Genomic DNA, 22,881 nt, shown 5'->3' on the forward strand with positions numbered 1-22,881 from the left:
TTATGTTAATTATTTTTGGTCTTAGAACACATGGATTTTCGGTAATAGATTCTTTCATGTAAATTATGGTAACTAGCAAATACTCGGACTCAACACATTCATACATCGAATCCTTGTAATGAATATATTGACGTCGTGGTCTGTTTTTTTTTTTATTTGACTTTCAAGTCTGACATTCCAGTCGGGAGATAGTCCACGTGTTTTAATGTCATTGTCACATGTCAATGTCATTATTTTTCTCATTAAGAATGTAGTAGGTACTCGTGTTGTACGTTTTTTTTATTGTCGAGTCACTTTGATGCGGAAGGGTTCAGATCTTATTTTTTTTTATTGCATGGGAACGTTCATACTTTGCATGATCATTGTTTGCCTCTACGCTTTTTGCAACTAGAAAAACTTAAATGATACAAATGAATGTGCTTTGTTCTTGTATTTGTTATAATTTTTCATGACATGAACTTTTTATTTACAAGTGTATTTTATGAAATTTTTGGAAATATTTTTTTTTTAATATGACGATTTTTGGCTGGTCCTTAGAATTCATGTTCATTACATACTAAGAAATCACAATTTGAAATCGAAACCAGTATTTCTTGTGTTTTTTATTAATGACGTAATTATTTATCCCAAGAAGGGTATTATTAGTTATATTAAGTTAGTCATATTTACTTTAAAGTAGATTTAATTTTTTATTTGTCGAATATTTATTTTAAGTATAATTGTTGAAATTATATTTCTTGATGATATTTTTGATTTTTATTTATAATTTATACATTTTACGGAGGTTTGGTAAGTTTCTTTAAAGGCATATCATATTGCGTAGTAATAATAATTTAACAATTTTATGGGTATAACTTTTTGTTACTTCAAATTCCTCCAACAATATATCCATTCCTAAACATAGGGAATCCTTTTTCCTTGTATTTATACAAAAAAAAATAAAATTAAAAAAAAATGACCTATGTGTAAGTGAATTTGCGCTCTAGGGAATAGTGAGATAGATACCTAATCAGTGTATAGGAAATAATGTAAGGATATGTATGCACTTGCCTTATAAAGATTGTTAGTTGTAGTGTAGATTGTACTTACTCCTCTAGACAAGTCCCTATGGTAAGCAGTTGCATTAAGGATGTATCTCATTTGAATTAAACGTAGTAACTCATTTTTATATAAAACGAAAAAACGTGTCGCAGCTACTGCATGGAGTTTGGGCAAATTTATATTTGCATAAAACCCTAATAAAATATATACTTTCCTAATCGCACAATCTATTGGTGAAAACCGTACAAAACGTTGATTGTTTTGGAGTTGTCGCATTCATTTTATTGGAAAATTATGAGAGTACATTTTTACGATGCGCGCGCACACCGTCACAAAAAACCGACACCCTGAAGTTTAGCATAGTCAAGATTTTAGAATAAAACTATTTATTGAATAAACATCGTGCGTTATCTGGATAAAAATCGTAATATTTTATTTTATCATTATGACATATGTATTATTTAGTTCCTATCACAATCTGTTCTTTTCTGCATATTACTTTTACAAAATAATGTCCATGTTTCACATCTGCCAGGCGTCCCGTGACGGCTCACATTTATTTATTTTCTATATTTATATAAACATTTTAACTATAGTGCGTTATAATAAAATTTTCAATGTATTAAATACTTTTTTCTGTTAGTGTCGTTTTTTCTACAAACGTAGAATAAGGCGAAAGATAAATTTTTTGAAGAGATTTTACGCCAAAGAAATATAACTTAAAACGCGTGTACATAAGTACACACACATGTTTTTTTTAACGTGTAAGTATTATTTAACAGGATTGGGCAGAATTTAACGCGGCAACATCGACAATAGATGCATTACGGCCAGGTGTTAGGTCTGCCGGAGCATCGCCACGACACTCGCCTAGAGCTGTTCGCAAAGCGCCCGCGCCCGCTGAAAACGCGTACGGGGAACTACGAGCGCCGCCTCTGCCGCCTCGGAAGAGTCTTTCCCCAGCAGAAACTATTGTTGCAGCGTCCAGTGTACAGGATATTGCTGCTGCTAGTTCTATTAGTAAGTATTTTTGTATATTAAGCAAGGTAAGGTGAAGCGCCCTCTACGCTCATTATGAGTATTACTGGGCTTTTAATCGCAAGTGGAAATTATTTTCGTCAATAGTCCAGTCTTTTTTATAGATATTTGTTTTATCCGATGCGTAAGTCAAGTTGTGTATGTACTAACTTGACTTAAATCAGTAGCACTACAACCTTTTTTAGGTCTGGGCCTCAGATTTCTGTATCTGTTTCATGATCATTTGTTAATCTAATAGGCAAGTCGGTAATCAGCCTCCTGTGCCTGACGCACGCCGTCGACTTTTTGGGTCTAAGGCAAGCCGGTTTCCTCACGATGTTTTCCTTCACCGTTCGAGCGAATGTTAAATGCGCACATAGAAAGAAAGTCCATTGGTGCACAGCCTTCAGTGCTGAAGCCACTAGGCCAACACTGCACTGAAAATAACTGAATTGTTTGTATAGTACTCGGACTTTAGTACACCCGTGGTGATCTCGTTAATATAGGTTCGTTTATAATATGAAAAAGTTACACGTAGATTTGATACGTCTTTATCTGTCTGTAGTTAATCGAATTAAATCAAACATTACATACAATTACAGTAACTCCAAGTAACGTCAATCGATTAAACGTGAGATTCCTTAAAACTTCGTAATTACGATTGGTTTCCCGAGGTTTCCATACTATGAAATTTCTTTCCATATAACGACAACTTCATTACCTTTAGAATTGCGTAGTCCAGTCAATTTCGCTATAGTTTACACAATATTTTCTATTTTTATTACATAATGACATCTATATTAGATTAAAGGCCGGCGACGCACTCGCGAGCCCTCTGGTATTGAGAGTGTCCATGGGCGGCGGTATCACTTAACATCAGGTGAGCCTCATGCCCGTTTGCCCCCCGTTCTTTAAAAAAAAAGACTATAAACAATCCTAAAAAAGTCGACAGTTTGGGTCGCGGAGTACTGCGTTTATGATATTAAGGCACTTTTTCAGTTCCAGATCCTAGAAGGCGATCATCATTGGAGCCAGAACCAGACTCAAGGCATAAGCTGACTTCTGTGATCACTGGTTCGACGGAGACCATCACTGGAATTATTGATACCAGACATGAAGTTGTAAGTATTTTTATTTTTCATTCCTTTGGTAATCTATCGGAGACAACTTGATTTAAAAAAAAACAATGGAGTTGCCGTTTGAGTGTTTACGATATCGGTATCGCTTATTTAATTAACAAAAGGTTAGCCTAGCCTTGCCTTTCTATAAAAAAGCCAAAATGGACGAAAACGGACTTGGCGATTCAAAAGAGTGGCGTATGGAGTTACCTATATGAATAAAGTAATTTTGAGTTTTACTTCAACGTGAAGTTTTACGAATATATGCAATTTTTTGGTTTGACTTTTTGGCCCATACCCTATTTAACGTATCAATTATTTTTTTTAAATTTTGCTTTAATATAAACTTCGATAAGGGAGCGGTCAAGTATTACGTAACGATTTTTTTTCCTTTTGCGATGCGGGGCGGGGATTGAATTACGCGTTATTGTTATTATTATTTTCGACTTTCCAGTACTTTACACCACATAATGGTAACTTTTAGGTATAAAGAGTCACTTTGGTGGTCACGAAACGTTTTACTATTGGCTACAGAAAAACGTTACGGCGCGTTACATGGGGGGGGTCAAAAATTGCGTGACGTAATACTTGAACGCTCCCCTATTCAATTTTCGTCATAGCTATGATATAACAAAAATCAAACCTCAAAACCGTTCTAAAATGTATGTTTGCTACCCAGATACCTCCCGACCCGAGAGCCTTCGAAAAACCTCGAAGAGCATGCACACCTCAAGCAAACAGTCGGCCACTGCCCGCACCCCCTCCAGAAAGGCAAGAGGAACGAACAGAAAGACAAGATAGACACGTGCAAGACCGACTCGATAATCGAATAGAGAGGTCAGAAAGATCGAATTCGGAGAATCGAGTTCTTGATCGGCATATGGATTTCAGACCCCCAGAACGGCCAGACAAATCAGGTATTATAATGTTTTAAGTTACTAGATGATATGACTATCATATTATATAAAGGAAAACTTTTTTAATTATTTTACAAATTATTGGCATTTTTATTGCCACCATTCAATACTATAATTATAATTTATAAGAATTGGTTGAGCTTATAAAAAATAAACATTTTATAAACTGCAAACCTTGTTATCAATAAATTAAGGGTTAGAAATTAAATTTTAATTTATTTATTGAATTTGATTTTGACGTTGTTATTTTATAAGCTCCGTGACAATCTGACAATGGCAGCTGACAGTAACAAATTCAAACTCAAAATCATTTATGCATTTGAGTCAAACAATGTAAACTTATAAACGTCCATAAAGAAATACATATTAAATTTTACATTTACTGCCAGTTCTCTATTAAATGGCGTAGAACGGACGAGAAGAACTGGCAATAAATTCTGGCTCTTTTTATTCGCCAAGTTTTTTGTTTTGCTAAATGTTTGTAAGTATCTGCAACCATTACTCCATGTTCCACATGACTTCTTTAAGTAATTAATAGTAAAAAGAATAAAAAAAACAAAGATTTGTCGTGTTTCAGCAGTAGGCAACGACATAAATAACTTTGAATAATAATAATGTCTATGGAAGCACTATTATTTATCAACTATTGTAAGTCGTTAATTAATAGATTTAATAATATTGACAAATCAAATAAATTACTAGTATGAACGGTTTCGAACTAACTTGACTATTTTATAAGTTCTGTGTCATAATGACAATGGCAGTTGACACTTGACAGCCACCTAGACAACCATGACAGAAGTGATTGTTACGACACGGCCATGATGGGCGATGCAATGAATGGAATGAATTCAATAATTGTAATGTAATGACTTGTAGCCAACTGTTACGATTAGATTCAAAAAGTATTGGATTAGTCATACGAAAGTCTTACGTAACGCCATACAGTCCCACTTAATTATCACAAAAATATTTTGATACATACAATTTGATTTTTACAGACCGAATACAAGAAAAAGCTAACTTCGATAGGGAACATCGAGCGCCTCCTCGCCAAAGATCGCTCCCGTCTTCAACGACTACGGATCATCAACCAACGAAGTCCACTACGATGCCTAAATTTCCATCAGAGGATGTGAAGGACCCGCCATATGAGAATGTCGGCAATGAGAAAAATGAATTATCTGTTGCACGTAAGTTTTTTTTTTCAAAGTGAGGGTACCTCATATAGACACATTTTTAAGTTAACATAAAATAAATAAAAATAAATAAATGGTGCTACAACCTTTTTAGGTCTGGGCCTCAGATTTCTGTATCTGTTTCATGATCATTTGTCAATCTAATAGGTAAGTAGGTGATCAGCCTTCTGTGCCTGACACACGCCGTCGACTTCTGCCTAAGGCAAGCCGGTTTCCTCACGATGTTTTCCTTCACCGTTCGAGTGAATGTTAAATGCGCATAGAATGAAACTCTATTGGTGCCCAGCCGGGGATCGAACCTACAAGCTCAGGTTGAAAGTTGCACGCTGAAGCTGAAGCCACTAGGCCAACAATGCTCTAAGTTAACATAATAATTTATTTGCAAGCCTATGGTACAATCTAAAGTTCGCATATTTTGCCAAACATAATGGCGTGAAAATTATATATTTTTTGTAGGCAATTCTTATATTATTTTATCACTACATCATGACATTATTAAAAGATATTATTACTTTATCAAGTTAATAGTAATTATAATGTTTCACGCAAATAATCATTAATATAATATCTTTCCAAAAGTAGTACATTAAGTCGATTTTTAAAAACTAGTAGGAAGATCTTTGAATGCTTTTGGTAAATTATTATAAATCTTGATTGCCATACAAAAGGTGTATTCCCTATACAATTCCAGATGAATTTTTGGCTCAGCCAATTTCTCTCCATGTCTACTTCGACAGTGGTGGTGGACATAATGTATATAATTTTTTTTTTACAGCTAAAAAAATAAACCCGCTGACACACGACAAACACGGCCGTAAATACAACGAGAACGTGTCATATGAGAACATAAATCTCGATTACATCGCGAGGCTGGTCGACGAAGGATATCCCAAGGAGATCGTAGTTCGAGCGTTGGGCATCACGCGGAATGATCTAGAAATGGCCTGCGATATTCTACACGAATTCGGCACGAAGGTCCCTAGTAAATGCTAGAAATGTATTTTTAATTCAACTGTTCGCTTTAATAGTTCTTATTTTCAATAGTCTAAGGTCCATAATCCCATCTAGTCTTGAGCGATGTGATGTGAAACTATCGAAACTCAATTTTAATTTTACATTATTAAAATTGTTTAATGTTAAGGGAGCGTTTAAGTATTACGTAACGAATTTTTGGGCGTCCCTTTGTAAAACGTTACGATGCGGGGCGGGGATTGAATTGCGCGTTATTGTTAATATTATTTTCGACTTTCCAGTACTTACTATTGGGCACAGAAAAACGTTACGGCGCGTTACACCACCACGTTGGGGGGTGTTAATAAAATCCAAAAATTGCGTGACGTAATACTTGAACGCACCCTAAAGAAATATGCAGTTACAAATCAAACGTAACGCCTGTTAAAATGTCTGTTATCAGTATGAACGAGTCGTAATTTTATAAATGTCAAATTCTTGTCAAAACCGTACTAATAGTGGTTTGTTCGGGCGTTGAATCGAAAAATATGTGTACCTTCTAAATTGTATAAATACGTTATTAGCGGAATTAAAATTATTAAAACACAAATGTTTATATGTAGGAAAATTTGAAATTATATTTGATTAACTGATGTACAAAGTTACTACAATTTATTTCTAATTGCTCTTTACACTGTTAACTAAAGTGCTCTACATAGGGCTTTTAGGTAAAACAGTGTTATAAATTGATTTAGATTTTATTAAATGAATTAGGTTTACATCACCTATAAAAATCTTTATTAATCAACATACAGAACATTTGATCTAAAATTTAATTTACAATCACAGACTGCACTGTTTCGTTATCTATTACTTTATTTCTCTCCAAAAAAAAAATATATCATGCTAAATAAATTTGAGTAAAGGCCCAAACCTATTAAATTACCTGCGTATCACAATAATAAGTCGTTTTAGTAGCCAACAGCTATCTATATACGATGGAAGAAACTATTACCGCTATTAAATGAGTCTCCTGTCTGTTTGACCTCAGTCTATTAAATACTTAAAAATGAACAAAAGACGAAAATACTCACTTCGCATCAAACGATGATTTGACAAATCACAAGCGAACCTTTTCGTCTGTTAAAACCAATTATAATCATAAATTGAAGATTTATCGATTTTTATATTAATTTTAATACGATTTCCAATTCTCAGTATTTGTATTACTAAGTATACTTAACTCTGTACATAATATATTTTCGTAAAACGCTATCTTATATACTTAATAGCTGTTTAAATAGTCTATATTTTTCATAATTACGTATATTTGTAATAAATTTTGACACTTTGACTTATGATATCTGCAATATGAATAGAATTAAACTATCTCTTATTGTACTTCTCGCGTTTCCTCAACAACATTTGTTTTTAAGGTAAAAATATTATTTCTAAGGACTAAGAGAATCTTGAAATTAAAAAAAAAAATATATTTTTTTCTTTGTTTCCTTTTAGATGGTTTAAAAATGATTATATATATGTACCAATATTAAACGATGTGATTTTTGAGCATTTGCCTTAAATTCGTCGTGAATGGTGCTAGTGATATCTTGAATTATTTAAATTTATAATCAAACTTTAGAACTTATAGAATCTTTAATACGTTACAATATTCCACGCAATTTAAATGATATCTGAGCCAATTAACGCCGGCAGACCTTATTATTATTACATTATGGCAATGTTCTGATTATATTACATAACTATTTTTATAATTTTTTTAAAATTAATCTACCTTTCATGTATATGCGAAAAGTACAATTGAGAATATGTAAATATTTTGATATTCTTTCGACAATATTCATGTTGGACGTTTAGTTAAGACGGAGCTTATGCTTATTTTGTAAGAAATTCTAAAACTAAAAACGTGCAATTTCGTTTAATGCCTTACGGTTTGGTAACCGTTCGAAACTATTTTTAACCGATAGTTAATTTAAGGACTGACTTGTTTAGTGCGTAAATTCTCGGAAAATAACTACAAATTTGTCGTTCGTTTCTAATGTTAATATTTCTTATTTAAATGTGCTCTAAATATTTTTGAAATCTAGTTTTTAAATGTGTAATAATGTTGAGATTCGGCAGCTCATAATGGTCTAATAATTATATTATAGCGTAGTTCTAACCCACTGATTTAGGTATTGAAGTGACATATCCACCAAGTAACTAGTCAAGCTGCATATTTTCCATAACAAAATTAGTTGTACCACGGGTATGAGTTTCACTCAATTACTCACTAGATGGCGGTGTTCCACATAATTTACGCTGTCGCTAGATGGCGTTGCATTAAACTTTTATATTGTTAATGGCCTAATTTCATGTCTGTTATACAAAATGTATAATTTTCTGCTAATTAAAGTAATTATTCTGTACATTTGAAATTATTATGTTTTTATTCCCAACTCATTTCCGTGGTATACAAATATCGAGCTCTTAGGCTGTGTGTACACTTATATTAAAATTAATCTTGTTGTTTAGACGTTCAATAAGTGTATAGAGCCCTTTAATTTTACTAGACGCATGTTAAGATTTTGCACCTATGTATTACATAACTAAATATTTAAAAATGCCTTTTTAGATTTTTTTATTTTTTCTAGCAACCAAACTATTATGAATTGGTAATTAATAAATTATTATTCAATTGAATTGTGTTTGATACTTTACTATACCCTTGCCCCCTTTAAAGAAGCCTTCGTGACGCCCAGGGAGTTTATTCCACAGTTCGGTAGTTTGTAAAAGAAAATGCCTAACGAAGCGAACTGTGGACGACTTCTAGCCATCAAGATTTGAGCCATTGTGAAACCAATGATTACAAACATTATTAAATGATCACATTAAATGTTTTATAACAATTACTAACTGATTTAATATGTGATGAGGAGCAAACATTTTGTTATAACGTTATTTTGCAAGTTCTCGTTCTACGCATTTGATTTGAGAACTGGCAGTAAATTTAGAACCATTGTTGAAGTTATACTTCTTTAGGCGCGTTATGAAAAATATATGAGAGTGAAATTTTACGATGCGCGCGCACCGTGACACAAAATTAACAGAATTAAGTTGCCCACGGAAGATGCTAATAATAGAATTTATGTTACACTTAATGTAAGAGAATAATAATAAATATTTATTTATTAAATTTTTCAAATGTAAACTGAACTTTATTGACTATAATGACTCCTTTTCCAGTCTCTGATTATTTAATTGTAATTAATTATTTGCTGCATGCAAATCAAAAACTATTTTTAATAATGCCAAAGAAGTATAACTTCTTACGCGCGTACATAAGTACACGCACCCTTTTTTTTAACGACTTTTATTAAATTAAATTTTTATTTTAAATTTCTAATATAAGACAATCAAATAATAGATTTGTTACTAATAATACTTATACAATGCAATTCTAAATAGAAACTATGTAATGACGAAGTCGCCCAGTCAGTAATTAATTTAATATTTTAACGACTCTTCGAATCGCGCATTAATTATCGAATATCTCGGTACCGTATCGTTTGAATTTAATTTCAATTTGCTATGCACACTTTCATAGCCATCGGAATTTTGTATGTGAGTCATATTTTGTATTTTAATGCCGCAATCCTCAGAACATTTATACCAATAAAATGGCCTTTTGAATAGGTTTTCCTGATATTTTTTAATCCACTTCAAAGGAAGTTCTTGGAGTAACCAGGATGTGATATTGTTGAAACACACGTTTCTTTGTAAAGTCACTCATATCGAAAAGATCATGATTCTCAGGTATCAAGTTGGGGAATAGTCCAAGTTTAATTAAAATCGATTCAGTAGTATCCATGCATCTCTTGCGATTTGTATATTTGTGTGAAAACTTTGGTGGCTCACGCATACCAGTGGCTCACGCATACCATTGGCACTTAAATAATATAATTCAATAAGATCTTATTTCATTGGATCGGTTGTATTACTTTTAATAAAGAGAAATTTAAAATATAGTAAAATTAGGCGATGTTTGTTCTACTAGCGATACTAAGAATAATGAGGTGGAATAAATAAATAAAAAATAAAAACATGGCAATGATAATCATCAACCTATGTCAGTTAGTAAGTTACGGGAACTAAAGACTTATAGATATTCAGGGTACGCTAAAACCGAATGCTTCAAGTAGTCACGTTCAATTGAATTAAATAATATGATAGATAATTTTATCTTTTATTATCAAAATAAATTAAAGTACAAAATAATAATACAATAATATAATAAAATAATACATGTGATTAGATTTTTATATTGTTTTCAAAATTAAGTTCCAGGTCCAAGCAGTAACATGCCAGTTTCCAAATCACATAGATTTACAGAAAATTGAAGAAATTCAATATAGAAACGAGAAATACAATGTACTCAAGCCAACCGTTCACATGGTACGTGATCACTTCAAAGACGTAATGCTGCAACGAAGAAATACCTTCCCGACGGGCAAATTATTTATGGATAAAAACGGGTTTCGACATTTTTGGAAAGGTCTAGAAATCAAACCTAATTTACGGAAAAATACACAAGTGAAAAACACAAGTAGAAGTGCACGCAAACAACCAAATCGCAAGAAAAAGGTGTTGGAAAAGGTTTTTTTGCCGAATATCAAGCCTAAACAGATGAGGGAAGGCAGTAATTTGGTGAAAACTACATTTTTCTGCCCATTTTTTGGTATTATGACCATGTTGACTGATGTTAACATGGAAGTAGAAGAACTTAAACAAGAATAATAATATATTCGACAAACGGAGCTAAGAACAGTGATTATTTGATAAAATTTTAGACTTGTATGCCTAAACTGGTGCTTTTGTTTAATTTTTGAACGACTCTGTAACTTAACTAAAACTGAAAAAATATTTAGAATATGACAGTAATAATACCATCGTTATTTTGTAAGTAAATTCGGCACAAGTTATTCCATTACATTGGAATCTCGTCAAAATGAATTCATCCAAAAACATATTTAATAATACTTTATTGCTGTACAAAGAAAAAATTAAATACTTATAATAAGAAAATAATATACATTGAAATAAATAATTAAACTTAACATAAACTAAAATATATCATGAAAAGGAGTCCCTTTAGGCAAGGTTCCGAAGATACTGGCAGCGTTCCCCCTTTGAATTGCTAGACTAATTCTTTGTCCGAGGTAGCTGCCAGATCTTCGGTCTCCTGTGATGTCGACTAACCTTTTTGAAATTTCTTTAAAAAGCCTAAAAAAAAATTATAATACATATTTTATGCAGTTATAATATTTAATAGATAATATTACAAATAAAACAGTAAAATCCTAGTACATTTAGTGATTTTTTTTATCTTCAGTAGGTACCTGAAAAGAAAAGCTTGCAGAAAATTAAAAGCTGTCTCAACGAAATCGTCCTAAATGGATTTCTTTGCATTATGGTTTTTTTTCTTCTGAAAGATGGTTCAAAAATCGCCTGTTAAACCGCCTTGTCATATACGGATCATCTTCATCAACCTTATACTCATCAAACGTGTTAAGGAAACTACTGACTGCAGTTTTAAACGCCCGTCGATAACTCGTAACTGGCATTCGTCGCCGTAAAGTCACAACTGGTTCATAGGGTATCAACATACCCGCGGCAGTCGCTATCAACGGCATGAAAGGCGCAGGAAAGTAATAGGAAATAATTTCCATCACGCCATTCACAATACACGTCCCAATATTTTTCAGTACCATAACGACTTTCGGTTCCGTTATGAGCCTGGCTAACGGCGCCGTTAGAATTCTGTAAAATGTAATTTTGTATTTTGGTTCGTCTCTCTTTTCAAATGTGACCTTCTTGTCTTTTTCTGTGATGTCAATCTCCTCGGATATGTAAGAGAGTTTCGATTTGTTAATATGTGTAACTGTTTCCGGTTTTTTAGTGTCGTATTGGTCGTTTATTTCGGGGGCTTGGGGCTGTAAATTTTATAAATTACAATACTTTGATTATTCACCAACAAATTTGATGGATTTAATATGCACGGCAGAGGCGTAGAAATATTTTATTTATTGCAATACAGATGTGTACTCTGAAGCACGAATCAAAACAATGCCTATTTTAATTCGTTGATTTAATTTTTTTATTATATTTGATTAATATTTTAACATTTATTTTTGTTTTTATGTTATTGAACTAAGTTACAAATGCTGTGATAAGTTGATGTCCTGGACCTTAATACAAAGTATTGAATATTGTTTATAAAAACAAACGAGTATGCAAATGAAAATCCATTTGGCATCCCAAATTCCCTTTATGCCATCAAAGAATTACTCACCGCCGCCATAAAAAGAAAAGGGCAAAGAGATAAAATAGTAAATAGCAGGAGAGCCATTTCAACTGAATTTTCAGTCACATCTCGAGTCTCTTTGATCGAGAAATAATGTATTATCGTAAAATTGCTTTACGAACTTTTTATGTTTTGTTTATTTTATTGCATGTTACAGAATTTAAATTACTACTATTTTACAGTCTAGTTTGAAACTGGAAAATATTAAACTGAAATGTAAGTATGTGTATTAATATTGTGTACAGGCTGTTACAAAAATATACTTTAAGATCTATAAGAGAAAACTGTTTAGGAAGGTACATAAAACATTTTTTATTCAATTTATTAAATGACTTACAGAAATGACGGTATTGTTATTACACAGATATTACGTGCTTTCTGTTTCATACACATTAGATTCACGATGTTCAAATACATGGCTTGAGAATCAAGCAAAAACCTTGACTGTTTGTTTCATTGTTTACCGATAATGTTTACATTTTTTATATGTAACATATGGAGCTGGTGATTATTATAATTATATGCTATATATTATTAATAAATAAGCCCGTTTTAATAACTTTGACGTGCCTTGTGTTAGTAATAGATATATTACATCCTTAATAATTCAGTGACGGTATATTGTCCAGATCAGCAGCTATTTTATTGGTCCGTCTTTATAAATAGGATTTCTATTCACGCCGAATTATGTGTTTAAAACGTACCAGTTTCGTTGCGTTATCTATTCTTTACCATCTAATTGGGCATATAAAGATTTATTCACAAAATACATTCTTACTAAGTCAATACGATAAAGTCGAAAAAAAAATAAGTAGCAGTAATATAGATACACAATTTCGCTACTGTGAACTCACTCTGCGAACATAATATAAAGTTGTCGATAGTGTCGGAGACAACATTCAGTAAGCGCAACGTCTTTCTTAACTGGGATCTGTGCAACAGACTGGTTCTTGCCCTTGGTAAGATAAAATACATTAGTGCCTGGGTTCGAACACACGGCTGGCTGGTACCTACTCGCATGATTAATCATAAGTTATCAATTAGTATTACGTCATTGGAGATTCAAAAATGCAACCTATTTTCGGCATAATATCTAATGCTTGTTCCAGCGTTATTCAAAATGATGAAAGGCGAGCGTCTTGGAACGAGTTAATTGGCAAAACTTAATTAAAAACAAATTGAGAAATTCAATTATAAGAGATCCGAACGTTGTTATTCAATATCGAGAATGAGATTCGTTGGAGTTTTTATTTTATTTATGGCTGTTTTCTGTGTACAATCACAGGTTGTATAATATTTTTATAGATTTTACTTATTAGTTTTTTAACTTTATGGTATATGGAGCAGAGATAGATGTGTCTGTTTCAAGGATATTTGTTTTAAGGATTGTATGTTATGTGCCTGATAACTCAAAACAATTATTGTTTCGCTAGGAATACTTACGCATTGTACGTTTTAACTAAGAGGCCACGGTGGTATTTAACATAATGCTTGATAGTACGATTTATTATGTAATAATACTATTAAACATTTAAACGCGTTTATTAATTGCATTTTTATAATCAATGAGTTGACATGTGCTTAGTGGAAGACCTTGAGTCCAAGTTGTTAGACAGTTTTATAATTTTAAATTCAAATATAAAAGTGATTTGCTTCTAAAGACAGAAAACGATGAGCAGTGTTGGCCAAGTGGCTTCAGCGTGTGACTCTCATGCCTGAGGTCGTAGGTTCGATCCCCGGCTGTGCACCAATGGACTTTCTTTCTAAGTGTGCATTTAACATTCGCTCGAACGGTGAAGGAAAACATCGTGAGGAGACCGGCTTGTCATAGACAGAAAAGTCGACGGCGTGTGTCAGGCACGTTGCCGATTAGTGTGATTAGTGTGACACAAATGATCATGAAACAGATACAGAAATCTGAGGCCAAGACCTAAAAAGGTTGTAGCGCCACTGATTTATTCATTTTATAATAGTGATTTGTCAAAAATTAAAGTAAATAACTAAATTTGGAAATGCAAGACTTCTGTAGTACCTATATCATCCTGCTGTTGATTTATTGCTAATGTTATAATCAATATCCATATAAAATTTATCTAGATTTTGATCTCATTACAAATTATTGTATATTAAGACTTTTATAAGGTATGTGGGTTAAATAAAATAAAAGAATGGCTTAATATTATTTCAGGTTCCATATGACTATCCACCCATAGGACGAGAGGCAAGGAGAGATGCGTTGAAACCTCATCCATCTGATGTAAACCTTATTTATGAGAGGTTGTTCCCTTCACGACGCAAATATGCAGATTAAAGTTATTTTGCTTTTATTTTCGTATTTTGTTGCTATAAAAATTTCACTACCGCGTGAATTTTTTTGAAAAAGTATTATCGTTTTTAGATTTTTCGCTTTAAGTCCAAACTTAAACGTGTAAGACACTCGTGTGGAATACATATGTCTAGTAAATTTAGTGGCAAATAAATCTTTGTATAATTATTGTTTCTCTCGGCTATATTTTTGTTATCGAAATTTAAAGCAATACTTCAAAACAAACAAAATAGTATCTAGCTTTTTTTTCCACAGAACCTTCTGTAAACCTGATAGCAATGTTTAACTCATTTAATTAGACATTGTTGGACCTAATTTCAGATCCATATACTTATAAATAGCACCATTTATGTACAGAAAATCATAGCATAATCCATGACCATCCTTTTTAGTAAATCTTTATAGGAAAGGTGACTTCAATATCAATTTCAACACTTCTCACACTATAATCACCTTAAAAGTTATCTCAGTAACAAGTAACGGCCTCCCTATACATCATCGTCTCTTGATTCGAAATTGAGAAAAAAAACAAAACAACATCGGACAAAAGCTCGTTGCACACTTTAATAAATAAAAATTTTAACCTACAAAGCCATCATTCAGTTTTGATCCAATAATGTATAGTGGGAGAACGGCGAAATTCGTTTAGTTATGGTCGCTGGCTGCCCTGAGAGTCGCTACCAGGTCATCGACGTCGACGTGTGCGGGGACGGGCGATGCCAATTCCGCATACTTGTTCGTATAGTCGTAGTAGTCTTGGGCCTGTGGAGGTATGAAATAAATTTGATTTATTACGCTAAGGGTATATTTATTAAATAGGCTTGGTATTGGCCACAAAAATCTCTACCAGCTGGGACAGGACACCTGTACTGTGCCTGATTCTCGGCGTTCTTTTTTAATTTGTTTTTTTCCAGATTATGAGCAAATATTAAATGTGCAGATAGAGAAAAATATTGGCATATAAATGCGTGATTTAAGGTATCCCTTAAATCGCGCACGCTCCTAGGTGGTCACAACACATACACAAAAGAGATCTAAAAGCTTTTTAAAACTGGGTCAATAGGTACTCTTATTCTCAATAACTGATAATGAAGGATATCAAGTTTCGAGATCGTATATTTAGATGACTATATCGAAGCTACTAAAGTTGTGGTAAACTAGCCCATGTTTTACAATAAGAAAGAGTCTTTTTATATTTTTTTGTGTATATTTTTTTCACGCTTTGTGTTCTGTGCATTCTAAATGCAATTGTTGTGTCTCGGAAATCAAACGATGGACTGCTTACACTGCTTGCAGCTATAATACGAAGGTGTTAATTTCTAATATTAAAAAAAATTAAGTATTATTTGGTGCAAATTGCTCATAGTTAATTTTCATTCTTTAATAATTTATATTATATCTTACCATAGCAGAGATCAAAAGTGCCATCACAGCGCACAACAACACAAGCCACTTCATTTTGCCGTCAATGTGACCGACCCTGCGCTTGCGCAGATTTATATAACATCCTTGATACCCATGACTGTTCCACATAACAGAAGGAAATTAAAATTTACGGATATTTGGATAAGGGTGACATTATTCTGAGTCATTTGCTCACTGTAATTTTTTATGACAGTTTTTATTACCGTATTTATAAGTAATAGTGTATGATTTACATTATCGTTGTTCCACACATTATAACTAATTCTATAATAATATTTATTTATTTCGTATTCAGCTAACATATACTTATATATATTCAAAGATGTAACGTATAATATATACAAAAAGGTTCATATATTTACAAAAGATAAAGATTATTAAATACATTTAACTAGGTACTACCTAATTCGGGTGTGTTGTGTGATGGTGTGTAATGGAGGGTATGTACGTGAGGGTGTGTATGTGGGGTGTGCTCATGATGCAGGTAATTTAGCGCTATGGACATTCTTAATACTCTATTTAAGCATATTTCGCGATACCTTAAACAAGTCAAGACTTAAATAGTGGTCGTTGTTTTGTGTGATACAAAACAGTGAATAAAAAGAGATTTTGATGTTACGACAAGCTTACCGACTTCTTAAGTGAAGAACGAGTTGGTGGATGGAAGTGTGTTCCTCGTCAAGGTAGAATTCTCGACTCCACTAGACGACGTGTGATCAGTGGTTGATGTAAAGATGTTTTATTAAGTAATACTTTGATAGGATGATGTAGCATGCAATATCATCGTTTATACAATGCAATGCGCATTGAGAACTTGGAGAAACTGATCGTCGTAACACAGGAGGTAAAATATCACGTGGCCGTTCACCAACCAGATGGACCGATCAAGTGAAAGACTCATCGTCCTCACAACTGTACACTGTTATAAGAGAGGCGCTGGGTCTGGTACCGGTGAAAACAGATAGATGCTTCCTTGCTGATGACTCTCAAACATGAGCTACCGATTAAAGAGAAATCATCGTTGTGATTGTAGCTATAGATGTTGCTACCAGTTAAGTGTGGAAAATATCTCTGTGGCTATAGGTAGTATGATAAATGCATCATTACTTTACAGGATTATTAAGAAATCTTGAAGGCGCTATTCAAATATGAAACACTCGATATATGAATGAATGTACTTATCATTGTCTGATCTATGACCACAGATTTCTATAAAGACACATATACATATTAGTTTTGTGACCACACCCATACGAAATCAGTTTCGTAACAATATATAAGATAAGTCATTTTAGTTTTTTGTGCTTGATATGTCCCGATATCCATTTATACCAATGACACTACAACATTTTAGGTCTGGGCCTCAGATTTCTGTATCTGTTCTGATCATTTCTAATAGACACGTCAATCAACCTTTTGTGCCTGACACGCGTCGACTTTTTGCTTCGGCATGCCGTTTTTCCTCACGATGTTTTCATTCACTTCAGAAAGTTGGTGGAGCATAGCCGGGGATCGAATACAACCCCAGGGATGTGAGTCGCACGTTGAAACCACTCAGCCAACATTGCTCAATCTCTAATGAACAAAAATATTTCTAGCAACGTAATTTTATTTAAACAGTATATGACGACTCGTTGGTCTAGTGGTTAGTACCTCTGACTGCGAATCCATGGGTCCCGGGTTCGATCCCCGGCTGAGGCGAACATCGATGTGATGAGCATTTGGTGTTGTTCTTAGGTCTTGGGTGTTTAAATATGTATTTATATGTATATCTATCTATAATATGTATGTATATCCATTGCCTAGTACCCATAACACAAGCTTCACCAGCTTAGCATGGGACTAGGTCAATTGGTGTGAATTGTCTAAAAAAAAAAAAAAGTATTAAAACCGCCGCTTTCTGTGATTTCAAATTAAAGTTGCAAATAAACATACATAACAATTCTTATCTGCAGAAGTCAGGTTCGTTAAAATCCCGAAAAGGGTTGAAAGGACGCATATATATTACAGTAAAAAGCATTTAATAAATTGTTTATTTATACCAGCCAGGTCTCAATAATATAAACAATGATTTCTATAAGAGCCGACACAGCCAGAACGACGCAAGTCACAACACGGCTATATGTTTTAAAGGAGGTTGTAGTTTCGTATGCTGCTGATGAGTCGTAAACGTCCCGACGCTGTCGTAGGGGAAATATTGCTCGAAGTGGACTGTCCTATAAAATAACATTATAGTATTATTAAAAAAAGGTGTGTGTACTTATGTACACGCGTTAGAAGTTTTACTTCTTTGGTATAACAAGATAAAATCTTTTCAGAAATGTTATTCTACGTATATAGAAAAAACGACACTAACAGTGGTACAATTAAACGTGGTATAAAATGTTATACCAAGGAAAAACTAAGAATAAGCAAAACATCAAGTAATAAACCCGGAATAACTTAAACTTAGTATAGAATAACAATAGAAAATACTAAAATGTTGACTATAGCTAACTTCAGGGTGTCGGTTTTTTGAGACGGTGTGCGCGCGCATCGTAATTTACCTCATCATTTTCCCTAACGCTCAAAAAGAAGTAAACATTTTAAAAAAAGTTGACTATAGCTAACTTTAGGGTGTCGGTTTTCTGTGACGATGTGCGCGCGCATCGTAATTTACTCTCATAATTTTCCCTAACGCGCCAAAAGAAGTATATCTTCAAAACCGTAAAGTCAAAGGTCTTTGCATTGGTAGGCAAAATCCTAACAGTAGTCCGTGACCAACCAATAATTATGGAAATAGTCAGTTTGATAATATAACCGCATAGTTTTTATTGTGACAATTAATAAAACATTAATTAAAGTAATAATTTATATGATCTTGAGAAATTGTATTATAAATGCAAATTAACTCACTGACTAAAACTTATTTAATACCATCATTTTAAACAAAATTGTTTACATAAAAATCATTAAATAGTACATTTTGTCATTAACTGTTTTGTATTGGTCCAATTATAAATGAACCACGGAAGAGTACCAGGTCACACAGGGATAGCGCTAGCATCTGTGTGATTGTGTTTTTTTTATATATGACATATAACTTGTTTTATATAAAAAAAACTAATACTTGAACTTGTAAATATTCGAAATTATAGCTAAATTTAATTATGTATTACCAAAGACATACGAACGTTAACAAGAAGATAAGAACATACGATATTACGAACTCACTGACCTTATCAGAAATAAATTCCGGATTTAATTCCTGAGGCATAAGCGCTGATTGCATTTCGCCTTCATCTTGAATTTTCTGCTCCATTAAACACACGATACACTTAATTAAATTTCTTAATTAACTTATATATTGCTTTATTAATAATTATTTAATTAGAGAGCTTTATAGATAAAATAATCATCATACATCATATAGAGATAATATAAGCAAATAGGCGATCGACTGTCCCTGATATGTTATGATTTAAGACCAAAGTGGGTTTAAGTAACACTTTTCCTAAATAGTAGGAGCATACCTTATGATGTGGGGTTCGAATTCCTTATAGTAAGAAGGATTATACTAAATGTGCTTCACCATAATAAATGGCATCCCTTCCAAATTTCATAAGATACATCACATTATTTAATCGTTAATTTTACAATATATACAGAAGCAAAAATGTTTTTAAATAACAAGTGTAAAAAAACGTATAAACATCCATTGATTTCTTTTCACAAAGGCAGCGTTTAAGTATTACGTAACAAATTTTCCTTTTGTAAACACGAAACGTTTTACTATACTTGGGTACAGAAAAACTTTACGGCGCGTTACATGGGGGGGGGGGGGGGTCAATAACTGCGTGACGTAATACTTGAACGCTCCCAAATGACCTCAGCGAAATCTAAGTACTGAGTTAGATACTAGGCTTCAAATATTTGTTTATTTGTGTTAACAATTACTTCTAATAATTAACATAGTGAAATAACTACTAACACCATGATGCGCTTGCACATAAACGAAAACGCAGAAAAATATCACTTTAATCATATTTGTACACAATTGTGTTAACTTACGATCCGATATGTTATAGTTATATAATTTGATATTATTAAAACATGAAAAAAATAAAAATGCTTGGAAGTTTGTTTGTGATTTAAAACAAATTTAAAGGATTTAATATATGTATTGTATTAAGTACATTTCTTTAAAAGTGTCTTTAAAAAAATTATCCAATTTGGTACCAGTCCAACATATTTTGGTTTCAATAATATTCGGTCGTAAATCTTCTATACACACCAAAATCGACTTAGTCAAGTCGGGATGCTACCCATCCAGTATCATACCACGGCGTTTGTTACTTAACTTAATCAATCGATCTATCTGCGTTGCATCCACTTGTCTACGTAATCCTATTTATTATACTACAATTTACCAAGAAAATGTCACGATTCAGAGTTAGTCATGCTTTTATTGTAATAACATTTTATAGTTTAACGCAATATAGTGTTAAAAATGAATTCCATACTTCTTGTTATATTTATAACCATAACTTTTATTTCCGCATCTGAATCGAGGGTAAATTTGTATTATATTCTTACATACTAATAATAATAATCATTAACATTTAAAATGGAAAATCAAAACAAATTTAAAAAGTTTGGTCACTGTGGCAGTGTACCTTTAATGGTTGCAGTATTTCCTCGCTGTATTGCGATACTTATTTGTTGAGCGAGGAAAGCACCAGCTCTAGGGTCAACGGTACTGTTATACTCAGGCGCCATTTTAAATCTTAAATTAGCGCCTGGGCGCTTGAACCCCACGGCTCAACAGTCTCTACTCCAAAGGGAACAGAATCAAATATTGTTTTTACTTTTTTAATCAAGGGTTGTTTCATTTGTTATATTTTTTAAGACACAACGATGTATCTGAAACACGTCGTCCATTTTCTTTCACCGTGCGAAGTTATAGATTCCACATAATTCCATTAGTGTACAGCCAAGGTTTGATAGCATGACACCCATTAGGAGTCACCTTCACCACTTCTGACTTAGACACAGCCAGTTCCTCCCTGTGAACCTACTTGAATTTTTTTACGATTAGGCATGAAATATATTGTATTTTTCCATTTGTAAATATTTTTGTGATTTTTTTTTGTAAATAAATAAATATTATAGTTCTCAAACGGGAGACGACACCGACGTGATGTTGTAGGTGCCCTGGATATTGTCACAAATAATGTCCAACCCATTCATGCTGATGTTAAAAATGACCAGGCCCTTTCAGAAAAGGTGAGTAATCGTAATGTGGAAAGTTCTAAACTCAATAGAACTCACAAAATAGATTCAGATGCCTTCAGTAATTACTTTGATATTTCCAAACACAATTGTCAAAATAAGTTTTAGTTCTTAAGCGAAAAAAGACTAGTGGAGTTACCCATGGTCTTGATTACTTTGATTTCTTTATCTGCCCTTGTGTGGTTGAATCACGCCGTGGAATGTTTGGGTCTAAGTCGCGCGTTCCGTGCACCATTATGGAACCAGCTGCCATTCCAGGTATTTCCGAAATGTTACGACTTAGGGACCTTCAAAAGAAGAGCGTACCACTTTAAAGGCTGGCAACGCACTGGCAAACCTGGTGTTGCAGGTGTCCATGGGCGGCGGTAAGCACTTAACTTTAAGTGCAGCCCGTTTGCCTCCTGTCACATAAAATCATAATATTATAATACGGTGAAGGTATGCATCTCATACCTTTGACCCAAAATTGGATGTCTTATATTAGGCATAGAAGCCTGATCAGTAACAGTCTATAAAATCAAAGAAATATGTATAGTTTCGTTTTTATTTTCCTACTATAAAGTTCACAAAAAAGAGTGCGAATTTACATGAATTACAATCTAGCCTATATAATAATTATGGCTAGTAGTTATATTATGTTGACTTAATTTTTTACATTACTGTTGAATAGCTTAAACTAAGGTAATGTTCATTAATAGTCTATTAGTGTTCTATAATGTTTTGACACTAGGTTTATTAACTCAAAAGGTTTAGTTTACTTAAGGTGTCTTATTCCTGTGGTATCAAGAAGTTTGATTGCCTCATCATTCACATGGCTATGTAGCCTGTTTAAGTGAGGTAAGGCAAACCGTTTCGCCGTATTTAGGACTATATCCACATTAAGATCCTTGTGGATAACTTTTATTAGAGATACAATAATAAAATGCACGAACGCTTTAAAGAACAAGCATGTTCTAGTTATAAGAAATATTTGTGACTAGGAAACGCAGGACATGGTACTAAAAGCCATGTCTTTTCTTGCAGCCTTGCTTAAAATCGTTAAGAAATAACAGGCCAGCTAGAATAGAACCTGGTGTGGTTTTTAAGGTATAGTAAATATATGACGCAGATAGCCTTACCATTTGTTGATAAGTATTAAGAAAATTTGTAAAAACATTATTTTTTACATAATTATTTTAATCGTTCGAAAAAATTTTTTTTTTGTAATTCACACCAATTTACCTAGTCCCATGCTAAGCTGGTGAAGCATGTG

At 33.1% G+C, this 22,881-nt stretch overlaps 1 protein-coding gene and 3 long non-coding RNA genes across 4 annotated transcripts in view; 2 read left to right on the forward strand and 2 right to left on the reverse strand.

Moving 5' to 3' along the window:
- Positions 1 to 6,455, forward strand: part of LOC125052478 (E3 ubiquitin-protein ligase CBL-B-B) — a 61,668-nt gene extending 55,213 nt beyond the window's left edge. Inside the window, exons 10-14 of the mRNA XM_047653354.1 lie at positions 1,824 to 2,061; positions 3,058 to 3,179; positions 3,856 to 4,093; positions 5,095 to 5,286; positions 6,068 to 6,455. Coding sequence (XP_047509310.1) covers positions 1,824 to 2,061; positions 3,058 to 3,179; positions 3,856 to 4,093; positions 5,095 to 5,286; positions 6,068 to 6,285 — 1,008 coding nt within the window. The 3' untranslated portion in view covers positions 6,286 to 6,455. The remainder of the gene's footprint in view (positions 1 to 1,823; positions 2,062 to 3,057; positions 3,180 to 3,855; positions 4,094 to 5,094; positions 5,287 to 6,067) is intronic.
- Positions 6,456 to 13,500: 7,045 nt separating this feature from the next.
- LOC125052691 lies at positions 13,501 to 14,934 on the forward strand. Its single transcript, XR_007117473.1, has 3 exons — positions 13,501 to 13,566; positions 13,717 to 13,892; positions 14,796 to 14,934. It is a non-coding gene; the product is annotated as an uncharacterized LOC125052691 (long non-coding RNA).
- Positions 14,935 to 15,472: 538 nt separating this feature from the next.
- LOC125052605 lies at positions 15,473 to 16,520 on the reverse strand. Its single transcript, XR_007117461.1, has 2 exons — positions 16,338 to 16,520; positions 15,473 to 15,695 (listed from the first exon to the last, which is right to left on the reverse strand). It is a non-coding gene; the product is annotated as an uncharacterized LOC125052605 (long non-coding RNA).
- Positions 16,521 to 18,375: 1,855 nt separating this feature from the next.
- LOC125052679 lies at positions 18,376 to 20,470 on the reverse strand. Its single transcript, XR_007117472.1, has 3 exons — positions 20,329 to 20,470; positions 19,576 to 19,650; positions 18,376 to 18,574 (listed from the first exon to the last, which is right to left on the reverse strand). It is a non-coding gene; the product is annotated as an uncharacterized LOC125052679 (long non-coding RNA).
- Between the last annotated feature and the right edge of the window lie 2,411 nt (positions 20,471 to 22,881).

This window comes from Pieris napi, chromosome 9, assembly GCF_905475465.1.
Source record: "Pieris napi chromosome 9, ilPieNapi1.2, whole genome shotgun sequence".
NCBI lineage: Eukaryota > Metazoa > Arthropoda > Insecta > Lepidoptera > Pieridae > Pieris > Pieris napi.